General features: G+C 42.7%; 1 protein-coding gene across 1 annotated transcript in view; it reads left to right on the top strand.

Annotated features, from left to right (window-relative positions):
* The window catches only part of XPO6 (exportin 6), an 89,134-nt gene that overhangs the window by 23,181 nt on the left and 45,669 nt on the right, over nt 1-20,284 (top strand). The window contains exons 3-8 of the mRNA XM_075010603.1: nt 2,817-2,907; nt 5,387-5,499; nt 8,838-9,035; nt 12,792-12,951; nt 13,582-13,659; nt 19,347-19,803. Coding sequence (XP_074866704.1) covers nt 2,817-2,907; nt 5,387-5,499; nt 8,838-9,035; nt 12,792-12,951; nt 13,582-13,659; nt 19,347-19,803 — 1,097 coding nt within the window. The remainder of the gene's footprint in view (nt 1-2,816; nt 2,908-5,386; nt 5,500-8,837; nt 9,036-12,791; nt 12,952-13,581; nt 13,660-19,346; nt 19,804-20,284) is intronic.

Genomic DNA, 20,284 nt, shown 5'->3' with positions numbered 1-20,284 from the left:
CAACCCTGTAGGTGGGAAGAGTTATCAAGAATCTTGAAAGGGATAGAATTGATTGTACCAAACCAATTCACGCTCTGATGCTCCTTGGTGAATATGAATGCTCTTTTTGTGTGTGTGGTTGGAGTGTTATCTTGTGAAAGGCCTTCCGTATTTATTTGGGCAGTGAGATAGAAAGACAAACCCTTCTGCTGTGGAGGAAATTGGCTGCTTCATATTGATATGATCAGAGTTTGACAACTCACCATTCATTCTTCCCAATATGACCTCTGAAGTAGATACTGAGATTTAAAACTTGTTGTTCAGCAGCAAGGGAGTGAATTGCAAGAGTGTACTCTAAAGTGCTGAATCTGTACATTCAAATCTAGTTGGGTAGCACACAGGGCAGGAAAATATACAACAGTATGCACTCCACTCTGCAGAGAGAAAGGAATGTGGAAATGTCACTATGGCTATATTATATAATCAACTTTGATTTTTTTTTTTTTTTCCAAAAAGAATCCTCAGACTGAGACTTCAGTCATGATTATTACTTCTGTAACCTAATAAGGGAAGACAGGTGCGGGGAAGAAGTGGGATAGCAATTGGAAGGAAGAATCTGAAGATGAATATCTGAGAGGTAGCTGTGTTAGTTTGTAGCTTTGAGAACAACAAGAAGTATTGTGGCACCTCATGGACTAACAGATATTTTGGAGTATCAGCTTTCGTGGGCAAACACCTGCTTGGAAGTGGGTCTTTGCCCATGAAAGCTTATGCTCCAAAATATCTGTTAGTCCATAAGGTGCCACAAGACTTCTTGTTGTTCTGAAGATGAAGTTTATTGTGCATGTACCTTTGCTTTTTTGCAAACAAAAACCAAACCAAAACAAAAACACTCTAAGTGGATTTTAAAAAGAAAACAGCCTGGGAAGTTGCTTAAAATGGAAATGTGACCTACAGCTTGACTGATTTGTGTTAAGTTTTAAATTTCACTTTTACTGTCAGGATGGCTTTCACAATCAGACGTAGGTTTCTATGGAGCATCCTACTTTTAAGATACGTGGAGGAGGGACAAGAGGAAAATGTGAACTTGTGTTTAGTAGCAGAATGTTAAGGCATCCATCATTTGCTAAGAAAATGAAGTTGTATTTCTTATTAAATTGTTATAGGATTTGTGAAACTAAATCCAACTTAGTAATGGGACGAGGAAGCTTATAAGTATCCTTCCCAACTTGTTACTGCAGTAGAGCTCTAGAAAAACAGAGTGCCATGTGTGGAAATGACAGCAGCGGTAGAGGAAACTCATACTGCTTCTGTAGGTAGTGCAGACTGATCATCTTGCAGAAAGCTACCTGTCACAATGCTGCTCTGCTTTAGTTTTATATGTAATGTTTTTGTGCATGATATAGAACTAACAGTAGATGTTTACCTGCCTGTGCCGCCACGCTTTGTATAGTTGCAAGGAAGGACTGGACTTAAGTCTGTGCTCTTATTAATGAAAGAGCAATATATGACAAGTTGAACCTCTCTAGTCTGACAGCATTGGTAGTGGCATGATTTTAGTTACTGGGACAACTACTTATCGGTGTGGCCAAGTTCCCCATGGTCCTGTAAAGTTTGTTTGCAGCCTCCAGTCCTGGCTGTCAGTGTTCTGAACTGTTATTTGGCTCTAAGTTACCCTTAAATGTCTTCTAAGACCCCAGTAAGCAGTGGAAGTGTTGGCAGTGCTGCTAGACAATATTGACCTCCTGTGCTCCAGCAAATTCTCTTGTTTGGCACCAGTCAGGTCCCAAAGGTGCTAGACTAGAGAGATTCAACATGTAATTGAAAATATTGGCAAAATGACAAAAGGCATATCTCTTCTGTAACAAAATTATTGGCACTAAACTGGCAATCTCTATTATAAGACTTAGATGACAAGGCAAGCACGGGCCTCCATAGTGGTTGGGTCCAGTATCGACCAAACTTTGGCTCAACACAATTATTCCATCTCCAATCTCTGCAAAACAAATGAATTAGTTACATTTATTACAGGGGTCCTTTAGGGGAGAAATAAAGCTGTAGCTACTTGGTAACTGTTTCATGCTGAGACTGTCTCTGAGGTCTTCTAAAAATTCACCTGCATCTGATTTGTGCTGGCAAAAAGGAGAAGAGAAGCAACTCATCCTCCCTGAACCAAATTATTGAGCATTTATATAGCAGTTAGTCATCAAAGCGCTGTGCGAACACTAATCTGTTAAATCCCCCCCATTTCCCTGCACTAAGTAAAGTATGTTACTGGGCCCTTTTTAACAGATGAACAGACTGAAGCAAAGAGGGGGCAAATTGAGCATAGTCACCAATTGAACCAGGTGTGGGACTAAGTTCAGGACTCTTAGCATCTACTCATGTTCAATTTGCTATGCTTTCCTGCCTCTGAATTTCTGAAGCATATCAATCTGATCCTGGTGTTCATGTGAGAAGAATTGCAGTGGATGAACTAACATTTGTAATGTGAGTAAATAGCTGTAATTAGAAGGGAGAGGAACTTGGTTTATAAGTGTTGCTCTCATTAACTAGCTTGACTGAACAAATGCACTTGAAAATAACCTTGGAATTTTTAACTCATCCTGCATATTCTCTGTTGCTAGCAGTTGACTCCTTCCTACAGATTGTGAAGTCCCTATTAAACTTTACCCTGTAACATGCTGCTGTTTTGTTCGGTGTGTCAGACTGCTCATCCAGCATACACTGATAACAGGACTATTCACTTTGTTTTATAAGGAAGTAGACTTCACTTACTGTGGAATGTGAGCCAGAGGCACGCTCTGACCTACTTTTCCTTTAAATGTCATTGTTAGGCATCAGAAGAAGCCTCCCTACGTGCTTTGGAAAGTCTGATGACTGAGTTTTTCCACAATTGCACAACCAATGAACGGAAACGTGAGATAGGTAAGTGTAGACAGTTTTAAGGAATGGTCCTTTTCACTCCCCTGCTTTCTATAATCCTCAATATGTTTTGGGTTAGACATGTGAAGTCCAAGCAACTGCAGCAGAACACCCCCTAGCTGGCTTGTCTGCTGAAGGTGGAAGTGGTGAGAAAACAATTTGTTTCCCAGGCTGATGGAATCTTAGCCAGTTGTCAGGGTGCATGCCAGCTTCTCTGCCTGCAAACTGCTGTGCTACATGAAAAGCCTCTGAAGGAGATGACTGTGCGACAAGTGATAGTGCAGGAAAAGCTTCTTGCATTTGCTCTATGAGGGGAATGAGGAAGATGCGGGAGAGCAGATTCAAAAGAGAAGGCATGCTTTACCCACGCTGACACATTTAGCTTCTTGGTGATACAAAATGACAAGTGGACATGTATCTGTAGAAATAACTTGGGTAATATGCAACCAGCAGCAGTATGGTTGAATAAGACCTGTAACATACCAAGAAATGGGATCATTACAGTCTTTTGGTTCCTTTCCACAAGCATGGTCTGTGGATTTATAACCTCAGACTTCAGTAATGTAACGTATATTCTCTGGCTTGTCTTTACTTGAAAATATATTCCCAACTTGTAAGAGTGCTGTCTTCACCTGAAACTTCATTGTCCGGCTAAGAATGGTGACAAGGTTGACTTTTTTTCTCCCCTCATACATCCAGTCATTGAAGGAAAGGAGATGAGGATTTGATCATTTCTTGGGTCTGATCAACTTGCAGAACACACACACATGCAGCTTTTCCTCACGACCAAACTTGTACATTGTCACTCAGATGTTGTCATCCTAGAAACAGCTTCTCTCTGAGTTTGAGAGGAACTGTAAAAGATGGAGGGCTTTAAAGCTTCCCATCAGAGGTATGCATAGGCTGACGAGCAATCAGCATTAAAACAAGGAAAACTTTACTGCAGATAACAGTATTAGGGCTTGTCTATTTGGACATTGTTTTGTGGCAAATTGGGCTATGAATCTATCCTGTGCTAGCCTACCAGGGACTGATTGTCCCTGTTGACATGCGTTAACAAACACATCTCGTTATCTTTGAAATGGGACTAAGGGAGAGCTCATTAAACTGTTTGTCAGCAGAGTCCGTGTGAATAGTCAGTCTGTGGCTGGCTACTGCAAGATAAGTTCACACCTCAGCTTGCTGCAGGATGTTCCTGTATGACAAGCCTGCTTCACAGTGGACCAATAACCTAACTTGCCATTTGATATACTTATCTGTCAGATGCAGAGCTGTTAGTACTGGCTATTGTTGAGGTTGCCTAATATTTTCCATAAAAACATGAAGTTTTCAGTTCCTCAGAACTTCACCAAACTTTGTTAGGGTTGAAATTTTGCAGGCCAGATATCTGCCTCAGGCTGTTTTCTTTTGTAAAAGTTTGTGCAAAAATCAGTTCAACAATATCTGAAAACAAAATTACAGCAATATGTTGCTTTGGGCATGTATTTTTTAGGGAAGTTCAATGGAGGTTTTATCTTCTTGGCTAAATTCCGAATATGCTTTCTGCAGTGATTGTTTTACCCTAGAGCTGAAAAGGACTTTTACTGATTGCTGTGAGCAGCCGTGGTGCTAGGCACTGGGATTAAGAGCAAGGAGACTCTCTCCTGTGTTCTCAGTGCTCCTCCATCTCTCTCTCTGCCCCTTTCCCTGACTCTCAGGCAGCACAGAAGAGGAGAAAGCTGTTGGCTGACAATGCAGAGGGGATAAGAGACAAGGATTCTGAGGTGGAGAAAAGACTAGGAAGAGGGCTTAGGAATATATAGCAACTGGCTGGCCAAGGAAAAGAGACTGGAACAAGGAGTCTTTGGTGGTGGGAGCAACAGGGCTGGGACAAGAAGCCCAAAGTGATGGAAATGAACAGGCTGGAGAGCACAGGCAGAAGAATCTCTTCCCATTCCCTCTGCCCTCCCCCTGAGTGCATGCTCCTAGAGAACCTGCAACTGAAGCCAAGGTTCCTGAGTTCATGTTGCTGTCAGCAACGGAAGTTTCTTTGAAGACCCTTGTCAAAGTAGATCATCTCCCTCTAGTAGTGTGTGACCCATACAGAGGATGAAAAACTACTGTTGCTCTCTAATTCTACTGCTATCAGTGTCTTTTATCTTAGGAGGCAAAGAGATGTGCTGTGGATCTAAAGGTTTCATTAGTGTCAAGCTAATCTAACCCCCAACTGTTACATTACGCTTTCGGGAAAGTTAAAATCATACACATCTAATTCTGGTGCTATGCACCTAGTCATTTTGCTTGCATCGAAGATCATAGGTAGGCTTTTGAAATAGCTCAGGTTGTCCGAACATTATTAAACTGATACTTGATAAATCAGTTGTGAAAAATATCCAAAGTTCCATTCAAATTTATGGTGCTATGGAAACAAATTACCTTGGGTCTGAAGATGGTTTATGAATATTAATGCACATGTTCTGTTGATCCTTAATTTTTTTCTCAGAGGAGCTTCTGAATAACTTTGCCCAGCAGATAGGCGCCTGGAGATTCTGCCTCTATTTCCTATCAAGCACAAGAAATGACTACGTAATGATGTACAGTTTAACAGTGTTTGAGGTAAGTAAATGTAAACTTATCCAGAATAATATTATTGCCTGACTAGTGGATTCTTGAGCTTTAACTCTCATTTGATGTGATTTGTGTTTGGAATAGTTTGTATAAACTAAGGTTTTTAAGACTAAAATTGAGAACCAGATTGAAGTGCCTGTGGATGTGGCTTGTTTTTATAGTTCCCTTGTAAGGGGGCTGTTTTGAAAGTGGTTAGTGAAGGAATACAATGCAGTATGAATCCTTCCTTGCATGCCAGTTGCTGATTTTAGGTGCATAGGAATTGTCTAGAATTTAGGAGACACTGTCATAGCATTTCTGATCTATCAGTGATGTCTTGGTTATGTATGGCCAGATACCACAAATTAGTATAAAGGGTACAAAAAATTCCTTGTATTTTATGGAATCTAAGAGTGGTGATTAGCAGCTCACCCAGCCTTGCCTTTTACTCAGTGTCTACTGGGAGACCCCATTCTGCTTCTTACAAAGCTATGAAAATAAACCAAGTGAAAATTTGAAAACTGAAATATTCACATGTGAAAATCGGTCTTAACTGCTTACAAAATACATGCTTACTGGTGCATCGGTTGATTATAAGGTGGCTTGTCATACCATGTTATTCTGTATTCTTGCTTTTAGATCCTTGCTTTCTAAAATAGTGGTGCGAAGTATGTATTTATTGCATTGCAATGTCGTACCATCAATGACCTGCTTTGTATTAAAGCATTTTTATCTTACTCATCTCTGTCACGTTCTTTGCTGTGTTGATCATTCAGGCTCTGCACCTGGTCTCAGGAAATGAGATAGTTGACACAGCTCAGAGTAAGGTAAACTGTACTTCTGTAGGCACAAGAATATTCCCAGCTGACTTCTACTGACATTGTGGACAAAGCACTTATGGCAGCTAAATTGTCTCACCTTTCTATAATTAAACAGAAATTCCCTTACAACTTTTTCTGGGGGTGTACTGTGCTAAGTTTTTGGCATAGGCAAAAAGGAGTTCTAAGAAAAGGAAGCACAGTAAGGGTGCATTCAGACTCACTGACCAATTATCATTAGTGGGTGATCTCTCTTAGTTACTTATTCACTTTTCATTACCATAATAGAGTGAGCACTTCACAACCTATAAATGTATTTACACAGCTCCACAGTGCAGTAAGGAAAGTGCTATTACACCTTTTTTACAAAGTGCGTGAAGTCTGTTATCAAACTGGCAATTGAAAAAGAGTATCCCATTTCCCAGTCCACCATTTCAGCCATAGGCCCATCCTTCTCCTGGGAGACATAACAAGGACAAAAGTAACAGGGTCTGTACTATTGTCTAAAGAAGAAGTTTATGGAGTTACATATTTCAGCAATTTGAATTATGTGCTTGGCAAACTAGTTTGATTCCTGTCCTTTGCTGCCTCACTAAAATTGTAGCTCTGTGTCTAGTAGAACAAAGAAAACAATGTTAATGCTTAAACTTTAAGGAAATACTTCCAGCTTAGAGAGTCACATCTCTGTTTAGAACCTGTGAATTTTGAAAATTAATTCCAATTATTTTATTACGGTGTCATCAGTTTTTTAATATGTGAACAGGGAATTTATCCTCACAAGTAGGATAATAAACCCAACGCTTATTCCAAGAGGTTTATGGGGGCAGATATTTTCTGGAAGAGTTGGAAAAATAACAGCAGAGATTTAACGAAAATATTCCCCCATTTCCCCCAGTGTCCATTCCCCTCCTTTCAAAAAAAAAAAAAAAAAAAGCTAGTTGAGCTAGTTCACCTTTTGGGAGGGGAAAATTGTTGCCAAAGACATTGGGCTGGTGGAGGAAACGACCAGTATAAAGTGTCATATTTACATAGGAGAAATCTCATGTGTACATGATATAACTCTGGAACTACTCCTAATATAGGCTTTTGGTAAGGGCTCTCTGAGTTGTGGGTTTGTCAATGCCCTGTATTCTTCCTGTAAGTGGTTACTTTGTCACTATTAACCTGTAGCACTGGATGGTGGCTCCTTTCCATAAAAATTTTAACTTTTTGGGGGGCTTCATGGTGGCTTCAAGTCTAAATTGCACTGCGGCCTGAATACCGTGAATTGGCTTCGTCATGCCACAGGAAAAGCATCCCAGTTTTTATAATAATTCTGCGGACTATTATAAGCTATTTCTTTAGTTTCTGCCTGTCATGAGCTATTGCTTCAGGAGCAGGCTTCCTGAATCTGTTCGTTTAACATGCTTGGCTGCTAATAACCACTAATTCTAGAATTTCTAAATGGGTTTTCAGCACTGCAGGAAAGTTACTTCAGATTTGTCATCTTTTCTTTTTTGTCTTTTGTCACTTTTTGACGTTAAGTGAGTTGAACCTCCTCTACTAAAGTTAGCATTCTTTCATTGAAGGCCTATTGACTTAGAATATCTCTTTCTAGGTTTAAAAACTTAAGGAGGGCCACCTAGTATCAATTTCATTCGAAGAAGAATGGGGTTCTCATTCTCTCTTATGTTTCTTTATTTACTACTGGGTTCCCCTTCTTAAAAGGGGAAATTGAGATTTCCCCAGTTAAAAGGCCAATGAGACTTTATGTGCAAAATCAGCCCTGCTCCAGTCTCAGTTCTGTATACTGAGGCTTTCCAACCGGATGCCATTTTACATATTCATAAAACACTGGCTCATTTAACTTGTGCTAGTAATGGGGGAAAAAGACACTAAGCTAGTGGAAATTGTCTGTATTTCTTAGGGCAGAAAATGGTTAATGCATTTTGATGTGCAGGACATGTATTTGACATTTTGGTCTGTGAACTTTTCTTTAAAGGTAGACAGGCTGATTATTTTGAATCCCCTGTAAGCTCTTTAATACATAATACTGCTTACATTCCAAGTATGTTACAAACATTAAGCAATACATCCTCCAGCTCTGTGAGGGACCCATCTCACTGCACCTACCTCAGTCCCTTTTTCTGTAGCTATGCCCAAGGTCACGCAGAATTACTGTCAAGGCCCAGATTAAGTTCTTGTGTTTGAGATTCTAATTACTTTGACCTTCATATCATACCTGCCCCAATGCTCACATAATAGTTACCTGGTTTGGGCAATAAATTAAAGTAGCAATACTTGTGATTGCTTAACTTTACTGACCCAGACAGTAGTTGAGGACGATAAACTTGTAGTCATAAAACTCTGTAAAAATGAAATATATTGAAACACTGTTTTTTTTTCCCTAAGCTACTTGCCTAATGACAAATGTCTGCTCCTCCATCTGGTACTCGAGATAGTGTTTCACCACTGATTTTAATGTTGCTATAAACCAGTTCTCCTTGTGCCTTTTAAGATTTACTAAATTATCGTGTGTGTCTCTTTCAGAACCTGATCAATAAGATGTGGCTTGGGGTCCCATCTCAAGATAAAATGGAGATCCGCAGCTGCCTGCCCAAACTCTTATTAGCTCACCACAAAACACTGCCTTATTTTATCAGGAACAAGCTCTGCAAAGTCATCGTGGACATTGGTCGACAAGACTGGCCTATGTTCTACCATGACTTCTTCACAAATATCTTACAGGTAAGGATGTCTTTGGGAAAGTGTGAAGTCAGGAAGTCAGTGCATTTTGTGGAATGCTTCTGTCGAAATGAAAAGCTGCCTTTAATATAAAGATGGAGCGGTTGAGTAACACCTTTAAGTATCTGATTTTATTTATTGATCTTGTTTTGAAGAAAGCTGAGCAGGAAGTAAAATTGCTTTTCATTCCCACCTCCGTTATTTTGAAAATAGTCAGCCATTAACTGTCTATATTCCATGGCTAGAAGGGACAACTGTAACCATCTAGTCTGCCATCCTGTTTAACACAGGCCACAGAAATTCCCCAAAATAATTCCTTTTAGAAAAACATTCAATCTTGATTTAAAAATTGCATGTGATGGAGACTCCATCACAATCCGTTGTAGATTGTTTTGGTGGTTAATTATGCTCACTGTTAAAAACATATGCCTTATTTCCAGTTTGAATTTTGCTAGCTTTGACCTCCAACTGTTGGATGATGGTTAGACCTTTCTCCACTAAATTAAAGAGCCCATATTAAATATTTGTTCGTAAGTATTTACAGACAGTAATCAAGTCACTTCTTGTCCTTCTCTTAGTTAAGCTAAAGGAGCTCCTGGAGAGTAATGGATCACTGTAAGGCATTCCCACGGCTCTCCTCTTAACCTGCAATTTATCAACACCCTACTTGAATTGTGGGTGGCAGAACTGGACATAATTCCAGCAGCCGTTGCACCAGTGCTAAATATAGACATAAAATAACCTCCGTGCCTACTCAAGAGTCCCCTGTTCCTGCATCTCAGATTGCATTAGCTCTCTTGGCCAATGAATCACTTTGGGACCTCACGTTCCATGTAAAAGTATGAGAAATTGAAATGGGATGTAATTCAATAGATCTCTCATATGACTTTCAGTAATAACTCCTGTTTACGTTATTTACATTATTGATTGTTGGGGGAAGAAGGAAGGGATTTGGTAGCCTTGTGGCTGAATCTCAGTCACACAAGGTCTCTTTTCATTGCCATTATATCACAGAGCCTTAGTGTAAATATGAAATTCAGGTCTATATAAGAACATAAGAATGGGCATACTGGGTCAGATCAATGGTCCGTTTCACCCAGTATCCTGTCCTCTGACAGTAGCCAGTGTCATGTGTTTCAGAGTGAATTAACAAAACAGGTTATCCAAATGATCCATCAGCCGTGTAAACCCAGGGCTGTGAGTTTAGTATTTGAGGTGGCCATTTAAGGGTCTGGGGCAAATAGTTGTGGTTTTTTTTTTGTTTTTTTTTTTTTAAATCTGTCAGGGATGCTTGGTCCTGCCAAGGGGGCGGGGGACTGGACTCAATGACCTCTCAAGGTCCCTTCCAGTTCTATGAGATATGTATATCTGAATACAGACTGCTCTGCTCCAGGTCATCTCAACGCCCAGCTGCCCTCTCCCTCTTGGCTGAGCTGCCAGTCTCAGGGCCCAGCCATACTGCCTCATGTTCTTCCCTCCTGCCCGCCCTCCCTGCCTGCTCCCCACCCGCAAGCACATGGGAGCATGGCCCCAATACTGGCTGGCCCCAACTCCAGTAGGTTTCCTAGAGAGCAGGAATGTAGGCAGCAGCCTGGTCTTGGATGGGTAGCACCACCCGTTGCCTTTGCTTGTCTTCACTGGCTACGTCTACACGTGCACGCTACATCAAAATAGCTTATTTTGATGAATAACGTCTACATGTCCTCCAGGGCTGGCAACGTCGATGTTCAACATCGACGTTGCGCAGCACCACATCAAAATAGGTGCTGCGAGGGAACGTCTATACGCCAAAGTAGCACACATCGAAATAAGCGTGCCAGGCACAGCTGCAGACAGGGTCACAGGGCGGACTCAACAGCAAGCCGCTCCCTTAAAGGGCCCCTCCCAGACACAGTTTCACTAAACAACACAAGATCCACAGAGCCGACAACTGGTTGCAGACCCTGTGCATGCAGCATGGATTCCCAGCTGCAGCAGCAGCAGCCAGAAGCCCTGGGCTAAGGGCTGCTGCACACGGTGACCATAGAGCCCCGCAGGGGCTGGAGAGAGAGCGTCTCTCAACCCCTCAGCTGATGGCCGCCATGGAGGACCCCGCTATTTCGATGTTGCGGGACACGGATCGTCTACACGTGCCCTACTTCGACGTTCAACTTCAAAGTAGGGCGCTATTCCCATCCCCTCATGGGGTTAGCGACTTCGATGTCTCGCCGCCTAATGTCGATTTCAACTTCAAAATGGCGCCCAACACGTGTAGCTGTGACTGGCGCTATTTCGAAGTTGTCGCCGCAACTTTGAAGTAGCGTGCACGTGTAGACGCGGCCACTGTGCGCTGCCCTTGCCTACTCTGAGTGTAGTTTTTCAACCAGTGTGCGTCCACCATATAGTATTTTATCCAATAACAGAGATTACCATGTTAGTCTGTATTCTAACAAAAGAAACCAGCAGTCATGTAGGACTTTAAAGACAAAGCTTTCCTGGAGCAGACCCACTTCATCAGATGGTCTTTAAAGTGCTACGTGATTGCTGGTTTGCTAGAATTATCCAGTCACTGATGTCGTGTGTCTGAAGTGCCACTCTTGACTCACAGTGAAGTGGGTAAAATGGAGTTTCTGTGGTGCAGCATGAGGCTACATGGTAGTTGTCTGTCATTAATGTTTACCAGCAACATAAACTAAAACATGAAAAAATGTGCCCTTTAGACTGTTGTCCAGTTAGATGTGCCATAGGGTGTGCCTTGAGCCCTCGGTTTCCAAAAATCAAACTCTCCCACAATTGCCTTACGGCTCTGTCTATGCTGGTTCTTTTTCACATTCTTAAAGCGTTAATTTTTTTTTAAATGCGTCTCATGCTCAACTATTTTCTGATTGGGTCTGACGATATGACTGGGGTAAAAACTACATAAAATAGTTAGACTTATTACTCCCAAAGATGATCCTCTTTTTGTGCTTTTCTTTAGCTATACTTCAAGAGGGAGTAGTCACTGTCTGGTACATGATGTTCCGGGCAGAAGGAAAGGCTCCGTTAAGTTTTGAAAATAGTTTGAGGTTCAACACATTCCCCAGTCTCTCACCTCCTCTGTTCTTGAGTTTATTTTAATTTGATATTGCCTGGGACCTAAGCCAGGCTTTAGATACTCACTTCGCTCTCTTCTGCACATGTTGGGGAACGGGAACTTTTTCCTTTTAAAGTAAACGTGACTTACCGTAGTATCAGAGTGAGTACAGAAGGAGAGACTAGAGAATCCTCAGCTCCTCTTTCTTTTGGTGTAATTTTAGCTACAGTTACTTATGATCCAATGCTAATATTATGGAGATGTAAGTTTCCACTAGTGGAGCTGCTTGCCTGATGGCATATATTCCTACCCTGAGAGAGCTACTGCAGGAGCAGCTTGTCGCTTTCTGTGGTCTGTAAGGCAGTCCCAATGACTAGTGGCCTTCACAAAGGGAGAGGGACCAGACTCTGACTTGTGAACATGTTGGAGCGGGGAACCTGAGTGACAGCATCAAAGCTCTATTGAAATCCCGAGGATTCCCATGCTACTTGAGTTGGCCCTTGAAGAGGATAAATTGATGCTTCAAGAAAAAAGGATGCATGGTTATATTCCCTAAAGTATACGGCAAATATGCTTTCATTATCAACGTGGCCTCAAATTTGGCAGTATCCATAAACTGTCAACTTGAAGGCTGACCTTGTGGGTTTCTGTAACAATCAACGAACAAAATGTTAGTGACATTGTTCACATTTCATTTGTTCTTCCAGTTGATTCAGTCCCCCCTGACCACTCCTCTTGGGCTGATCATGCTGAAGACTACATCAGAAGAATTGGCATGTCCCAGAGAGGATCTTAGTGTGGCACGGAAAGAAGAGTTACGCAAACTGCTCCTGGATCAGGTACAAACGGTACTTGGGCTTCTCACAGGTAAGTAAAGCTTCACTTGTAGGATTGGAACAAATCTCTGTCCTCTGCCCCTTTCTGCATGCATGTGTGAAAGTCAGCTGCTACCAGACTTACAGCTGTGAAGCTGATCATTCAGGGAAAACAGATCCCCACTGGTTATGTAGTGACTGCTTCTTGCTGGCTGAGTTAACTGCTGTTTAAATAGCTTCTTGAATAGCTTATAATGAAATCCAATGACTAAAACTAGATTGTGCAGAAAAGTAGCTGTAATAGCTGTTCTCGGCCATCTTTGTTGACAAAGATGGACTTGGACCAAGCAGATGTGCTGGCATGCATGAGAACGTAGCATTTTCTTTTACACCTTCGTAGTAAAACTTGTAGTGTTCTTCATTTATGAAGTGCTCTACAAGTTCTAATCTTCTCAGTCACTTGAGGATATTTTCTTGTGCTGTCACTGCAGTAAAAAAGCAATAAAGATCTACCCTATAGATCTGCAAGCATCTAGCTCAGATGCACTTTCACTTCTCAGGTCAATTGCCTATACCTTGAGATGGCTATCCCAAATTAAGACTTTGGAGTAAAGATACTGGCCCTGTATGAAGTGTCTGTTAACCTAGCTGGGCTCACAGGGCTCTTCCTCTTTTTTGGCAGGTATTTTAGAGAGCATCTGGGACAAACATAGTGTTACTGCTGCCACTCCACCACCATCCCCAACTTCAGGAGAAAGTGGTATGGATTACTAAAATTTAGTACTTAATTTTTGTACATGGGGCATAGATATTGGTTGCTAACATAAATTGGAGCCACTAAGATACTTACAATACATAGTGCAGATCCATTCCTGTCATAATACATCCTTCCTGAATGGTGATCCTTAGTCAGACAGTTGTTTAACTGGACAGAAATGTCTTGTGCTGTGCTTTGTAAGCCACCAGATTTAGGTGGATGAGTGCACCGTAAGCCTGCACAAATGAGGGGGAGTCAAACAACCAGGAAGGGCCAGGTTTGGTTAGTGTTCCAAGCCCACATACTAGAGTACTAGATCAGAATGCTACTCATTCAGCCCAGCCATCCCTTTGTTGTACCAGCAAGGAAGGGTCTCCACCATAATGCCATGAGCTCCAGCCATTGCTGCTCCCACCTGTTGCATCTTTGCCACATTCTTCAGATTCTCAAAAGCTGAAGGGATGGAGGGGCGTGGCGAGGGTTCCCACTCGTTTTCCCCACCTCTGAGCGGAATGAATTTTATATATCGGGGGCAATGGGAGACGCTGTGCCTTCAAATTGGTGCACATAACAAAATTCTTATGGTGAGGGTGGAGCTGAGGGATTCAGAATGTGGGATGAGGCTCAGAGTTGGGGTTGGAGTGCAAGGGTGTGAGGGCCCCAGCTGGGAGTGTGGGCTCTGGGGTAATCGGGGGCTTTGGGTGAAGGAGGAAGAAGACTCCCCCCCAGCTCTCTCTCTTCACAGCAGCGCCTTGGCTGGGAAGGGAGTCACCTCCCCCTGCTGCAGTAGCTCTGGAGCTAGGATTACGGATAGGTGCCTCTCCCCTGGCTGCAGCAGGTCCAGGCTAGGACTTTGGCTGGGGGTGAGGGGAGAGGCTCTAGCCTAAAGCAGAGCTGGCTTTGAGGGCAGGGCATCCCAGCTACAGAAAGTCTGGGCTGGGGCTTGGTTTAGGCCTTCTCTCCCCTGGCCACAGCAGGTTGTGGCACAGACTAGATTGGGGCTGGGGAAGGGTCATCCCTCCTCTGGCCACAGCAGGTGTCTAGGCAGGTACCCTGAGCACTTGCATGGTATTGAACAGGCTGCTGCACAGGTGTATATCTTACAAAGAGCTTACGGTGAGGCCCTTTCATGTGTGCCCTTGTCTCCAGCACATGAGAGACCACCAACGGTAGCAAACTCCAGGGCTGCGGATTCTCCACTGAAAATGTGATACCTCCGTGTGAGACTGCACATGTGGCAGCTAAGCTGTCAGCTCCTTTTCTGTTGCAGTGCTGCAGAGGAGGAAAGGCTGTTGAAAGACAGATGTCAAACATGATGTGGGAACTGGCTAAGTGTTGGCTTTTGTCTATGAATTGCAGCTGTAAGTGCAGGGGAAGCCAGGAAAGAGCGCAATCTTTGCTGATTCATGGATTCCAAGGCCAGAAGGGACCTCTGTGATCTAGTGACCTTTAACTTCTAATATAGTGTAGCTGTGGGTTTGAGTCCCCTGTTAGTAACATATCCAAAAGCTCATTTAAACATATATTCTCTACCCATTTCCCCCTCTGACTATGTACGCAGCCTCTTGCACAGTGCCATTAGGACATGTAGCTGCCTTTAGACCTTGACGGTACATCTGCGTTACAGCTGACTCATGTACCAGTCTTGCTTCACTAGTTTTGAAAATGAAGCATGCACACTGCTAAAATGACATACAGTATCATGCATATTATGCTTTTACAATTTGGAGGAAAGAGAGCTTGTAGATTCAGGGGAGTAAAGATGAGCAAATCCCATCCCATTGTTTGGAGGACCATCACTTTCTTTGCTGCTTCACGTATCACGTCTGAGTTCAATTAGGCTCTTGTATGCAGCAACTAAAGATGTTGTAGCCCTTTCTTCCTCCCTTGCTGTGAAAAACAAGAACAAATATTGTGACACAATTTCACGTCTAGCTGTAAATAGAAGAGGTTTGTTGGGGAGGTTTTTAATTTAGTAGCCTTTTCAAAGTTGGCTCTGCCTTCCATAGAAAAATTCTCAGAGAAAAGAGGAAATTACTACCTGAACAGTGACTCTTATTTCTTCATACTAATGTTGACACTCGGTTATGGTAAAAAGCTGCTAGATCATATAATGCATCCGGTGAATTAATACAGTTCTTCCTCTGTAGTAAAACTAACGATGTATGCTGGAATAGATTTCACTTCTCACTTGCCATTAAGAACAAGTCTGAACTGGTACAGATCACTGTCCTCAAACTGCTCTAGTTAGGTGACTTAGGCTGAGTAACTCCAAAGCATTTTAAACCAACTGAAAGTGCTAAAGCTTACAGTTTTGCAGCTGTGGAGCCCATACAAGTTAGAATATTAATGTGTGTATCAAACAGTGGTACCAAATTGTCAAGTGACAAATTCTATAACCCTGGGGCATTCTAAGAAAAGCTGAGTATTAACAAAATAAAACAGTACAAAATAGTCTATTGCAAGAGTGATCTACATTGTTGGGTGAGATTCATTCCCTATATGTAAGCTTGGCACAGATATGAGCATGCTGTCTTTAAGCTCAGTTCAAATAGTATAATTTTGTAATTCAATGTCCATTTACCACGATTGTTTTTTTGGAAAAACACTTGGTTAATGCTAGTTTGATGTTACTAGTAGCAAATGACTGAGTGGAGTGATAAATAATGAAGTCAGGGTATTCATACAGAGCAGCATGGATTGCTCGGTTTATTTAACGTGTGTGTAGTCACCTAGCCAAGTGATGACATCTTCAGTGAAGTGATGCAGTTCTTCTGGACCACCACAGGATCTAGTCAGCAGGCATTCATGGGCAAAGTGAGTCGTCATGTGTGTGTTCACCACAGCTGCACAAAGGGCCGTCAGGAAGTTCCCAGCGATATTGGTTAGCTTCACAGAGACCTTGTCCAGTTCAGGATCTGTTCAACAGAGACTCCTAATGACAAGGCAGGTCAAAACCAGGCAGGCAGATTGTGGGGTTTGTGTATTGAGGGTATGGACAGGAATTATAACAGAGATCCATTCGTCTCACCAATTTGTCTCCACCCTAACATCTTGGTGGAGTGGGTGAGACCATAGTGGGTGACGTGATGGCATCAGGTGTACAGCTGGTGATTTAAAAAGGTCATTGTGCAGCATCAGGCTTGAGTTGACATACGTTCTCTAGTAACTTGCCAGTAGCAAACTCTCTGATAGGAGAATCGGTTTTGCTCAGCCCTGGGATCCATAGGAATGGAGTTAGATGCAGGTGCTGGAGATGATGCGCATGACAGGATGTAACTGTGTATCCATCAGTTTAGTGTGTGACAATTGCTCCATATGAGTGCGCAGTACTCTGCCATTGAATATGAAGCAGCAAGAGCTCAACCTGCAAGTTTGTGAAGATTAATGGGTGTCTTAATTTTAGCTGTTGTATTCTTCAGGTGGGTCTGGTTACCTGAGTGTGTGATATAAGGTCACACATAGATAGACCGGTTCTGCTTCATGCATCACTTTCTGGCCATTCAGATAACCATTCAGTTCTTGGGTTGAGCCGACAGGGTGAAGGTGGAACAAACTCAGGAGACTGTTTGTTTTTATTATGTGTGGCTGGAGGCACCCAGGTCCTATGGTAGTCAGATAGTTTTATCATGTCCTGGTTTAAAGTGGTGTCAGGCTCATGAAATGTCTGGGATTAGGTACCACTACAGATGTCGTATGTGTAAACAAACTTTTGTGGCTCCCTTGGCTGGTTATTGATGTGAAGGTTGAACGGAGCTGAAGAAGGCACAGACCTCTGGGGTGACCCATTGCTCTGTTGTCTCCAAGCACTTGTCTTCTCCTCCATGTGAACACAGAACTGCCTGTTGCAGAGGGACAGTTCAGCAATACCTGGGACCCCCAAGTTAGCAGGGCCAGTGTCACAAGCAAGCCAGTGTGCCATAGTGTATCGTATGCTACCGTTAAACCGATGAAAGCAGTGCCTGTTTTCAAGTTTCTTAGGAATCCATTTTCAGTGAATGTGGTCAGTGTGAGTACTTGGTCATGTGCTACAGCTTCAGCAAAAGCCAGCGTGGTTGGGGCTCAGAATTCCTCCATGGCGAGCAGTATGGGCTGCAGGATCAGGCACTCCAGTACCTTGAAGCACATTGACTAATGACATGGGATGATAGCTTGATGCTTGACTTGGGTCCTTTTCAGGCTTTAGGAGGCCAATGACTTTTGCGGAAAAAGAAGTTTGCTTAGTAAACCAGGCTCAGTCAGCCAGTGTTGTGGTAGAGCCAAAGAAAGGCTATAAATGTAGGAACAAAGCAGGGAGACCATGGCTATAAAATGAGGGACTGTATCCTAGATGATAGTGACTCCTAAAAAGACCTTGTAGGAGTTGTAGGAATAAGCAATTGGCCATGAGTTCTTGTGCAGCCCGGAGTTGGGAAAGGGCTGAGGTGAACCCTAAATATATTAAACAGGAGCAGGGAGTGAAGAGTAGGGAGGTGACTTTACCTGTGTATATGATGTTGGTGAGACGGATACTGGAATAGTGTATCCTGTTCTGGTGTCTGCATTTTAGAGGAAGAAGAAAATTAGAGGAGGTGCAGAAAAGAACCACAAAAAATATTTGAGGGCTGGAGAAAATGCATCAATGGAGACCTAGTAAGAACTCGGTGTTTAACTTTTATCATAAAGATTGAGAGATGTGATTAACGTATAAGTATCTCCATGGGGATAAAATATCGGATAGTAAAGGGATAGCACAGAGAGGTGCAACCAGAACCAGTATCTGCATGCTAAAGCCAGATAAATTCAAACTAGGGTTAGGCCAGCATGGACCCCTGTGGTTACCTAGTCTGACCTCCTTGTATAATGCTAGCCAGAGAACACCCCAGAATAATTTCTATAGCAAATGTTTTAGAAAACTGCCCATCTTCAATTAGAAATGAGGTACATGTTTTAACGTTACAAGCTATACACCACTGGAACAAGCTACCAAGGGGAGTGGTAGCGTCTTGTCTAGAAATAATGATGGATGCCTTTCTGGAAGACCTGCTTTAGCCAGATCCAAGTTATTGGGCCCAGTACAGAGACAACGGGGTGAAGTTCTATGGCCTGTACTTCATCAGAGGTCAAAACGATAATGAACAGGTCCCTTTGTGCCTGAATCTCTAAAACTACTTGAGATCAAGTTCTTAAGCTTGTCAGGTCATGTGTGATCCCAATTCGTATAATAAAGCATTTGTCTTTTACTAATGAGATATAAAATAGATTTACAATGAAAATGCTACCAGAGCCTTAAGTAAAGCGGTGATTACGTGTGTGCCACTCCAGCACAGCTGGCAGCGTAACATGCTGTGGTACATTGCTGAATTCTAGTGTTCATTCACTTGTTTCATATATACATATATATTCTCTCAACTGCAATGCCACCTGCTGTAGAGCACCTTCGCCAGACTGAAAGGGTTGGCTAGTCTCAAACTGTAGAACACAAAGGAGGTAGCTGAGGTGAGGGGGTTGCCTGGTATGTGTTATAGAATCATGTTGCTATTAATGGAACTTTCCACTGAATGCTTTTTGTTGGATACATAAAAGAGCAGCAATGAAACACAAACCATAAATGGTTTTTGATTTATGGTCAGGATTTAACTCTACACATCCAGTTCCCTCTGTTTGTTATGAGCACTATGATTTAGGAATGCACGTGCTTTATTTCCTAGGTGGTGACCTGTTAAGTAGTCTGTTGCAGAGTCCCAGTGCGGCCAAATTATTGAATCAGCCAATCCCTATCCTTGACACAGAGAGTGAATATATTTGTTCTCTGGCACTGGAGTGCCTGGCCCACCTCTTCAGCTGGATCCCTCTGTCCACCAGCATCACCCCTTCTCTCCTCACCACCATATTCCACTTTGCCCGCTTCGGCTGTGACACCCGAGCCAGGAAGATGTCCTCTGTCAATGGCAGCAGCCAGAACTCTGTCATGGGTCAAGAGCGTGGCAGGCTTGGGATCCTGGCTATGTCTTGCATCAATGAACTTATGTCAAAGAACTGTGTGCCGGTGGAGTTTGAGGAGTATTTGCTGCGGATGTTCCAGCAGACGTTCTACCTCCTGCAGAAGATTACCAAGGAGAATAATGCCCACACGGTGAAGAGCCGGCTAGAAGAACTGGATGAAAGGTAAAACAAATCCACCAGCTAAGTAACTGTGGTAGGATCTTTTGTTTCCTAAAAGTCTGTCTGTTATCTTGCTGTCATGTATGGTGTGTTTAATCACCTTTTTTACAGAGCTCTGTGCTGCCGAAGGAGAGTAGGCAGGTAAGTGTGTTCAGGTAAGTTGGTGGCAGGGGGGTTGATTGTGCAAAGTGACTGGTAGTGTAGGTTTGTATTCTTTCCTTTCCTTTTCCTCCCACTCCCCCATTCGTTACTGTTTGACTGCAGGTGTGAGGTGGCACGAGCTGAACCTGCCCTTCATTCAGTTGCAGCAGAGCAACAGAAGAGGCACAGTGAGGTAAAGGAATTGCAGTATTTCCTTTCTGGTTCGTATCTGCCATCTGTGAGTTTTTAAAGTCACATTTAAGAGGAGTGGCTGGCATGCGCCAGGCCACTCCATGGTTTCCAAAGGACTCAGGACTGGTCAGTTTCATACCTTATGTTGAGA

Source organism: Carettochelys insculpta, chromosome 16, assembly GCF_033958435.1.
Source record: "Carettochelys insculpta isolate YL-2023 chromosome 16, ASM3395843v1, whole genome shotgun sequence".
Lineage (NCBI taxonomy): Eukaryota > Metazoa > Chordata > Testudines > Carettochelyidae > Carettochelys > Carettochelys insculpta.
This window is presented reverse-complemented; position numbering and strand designations above follow the sequence as displayed.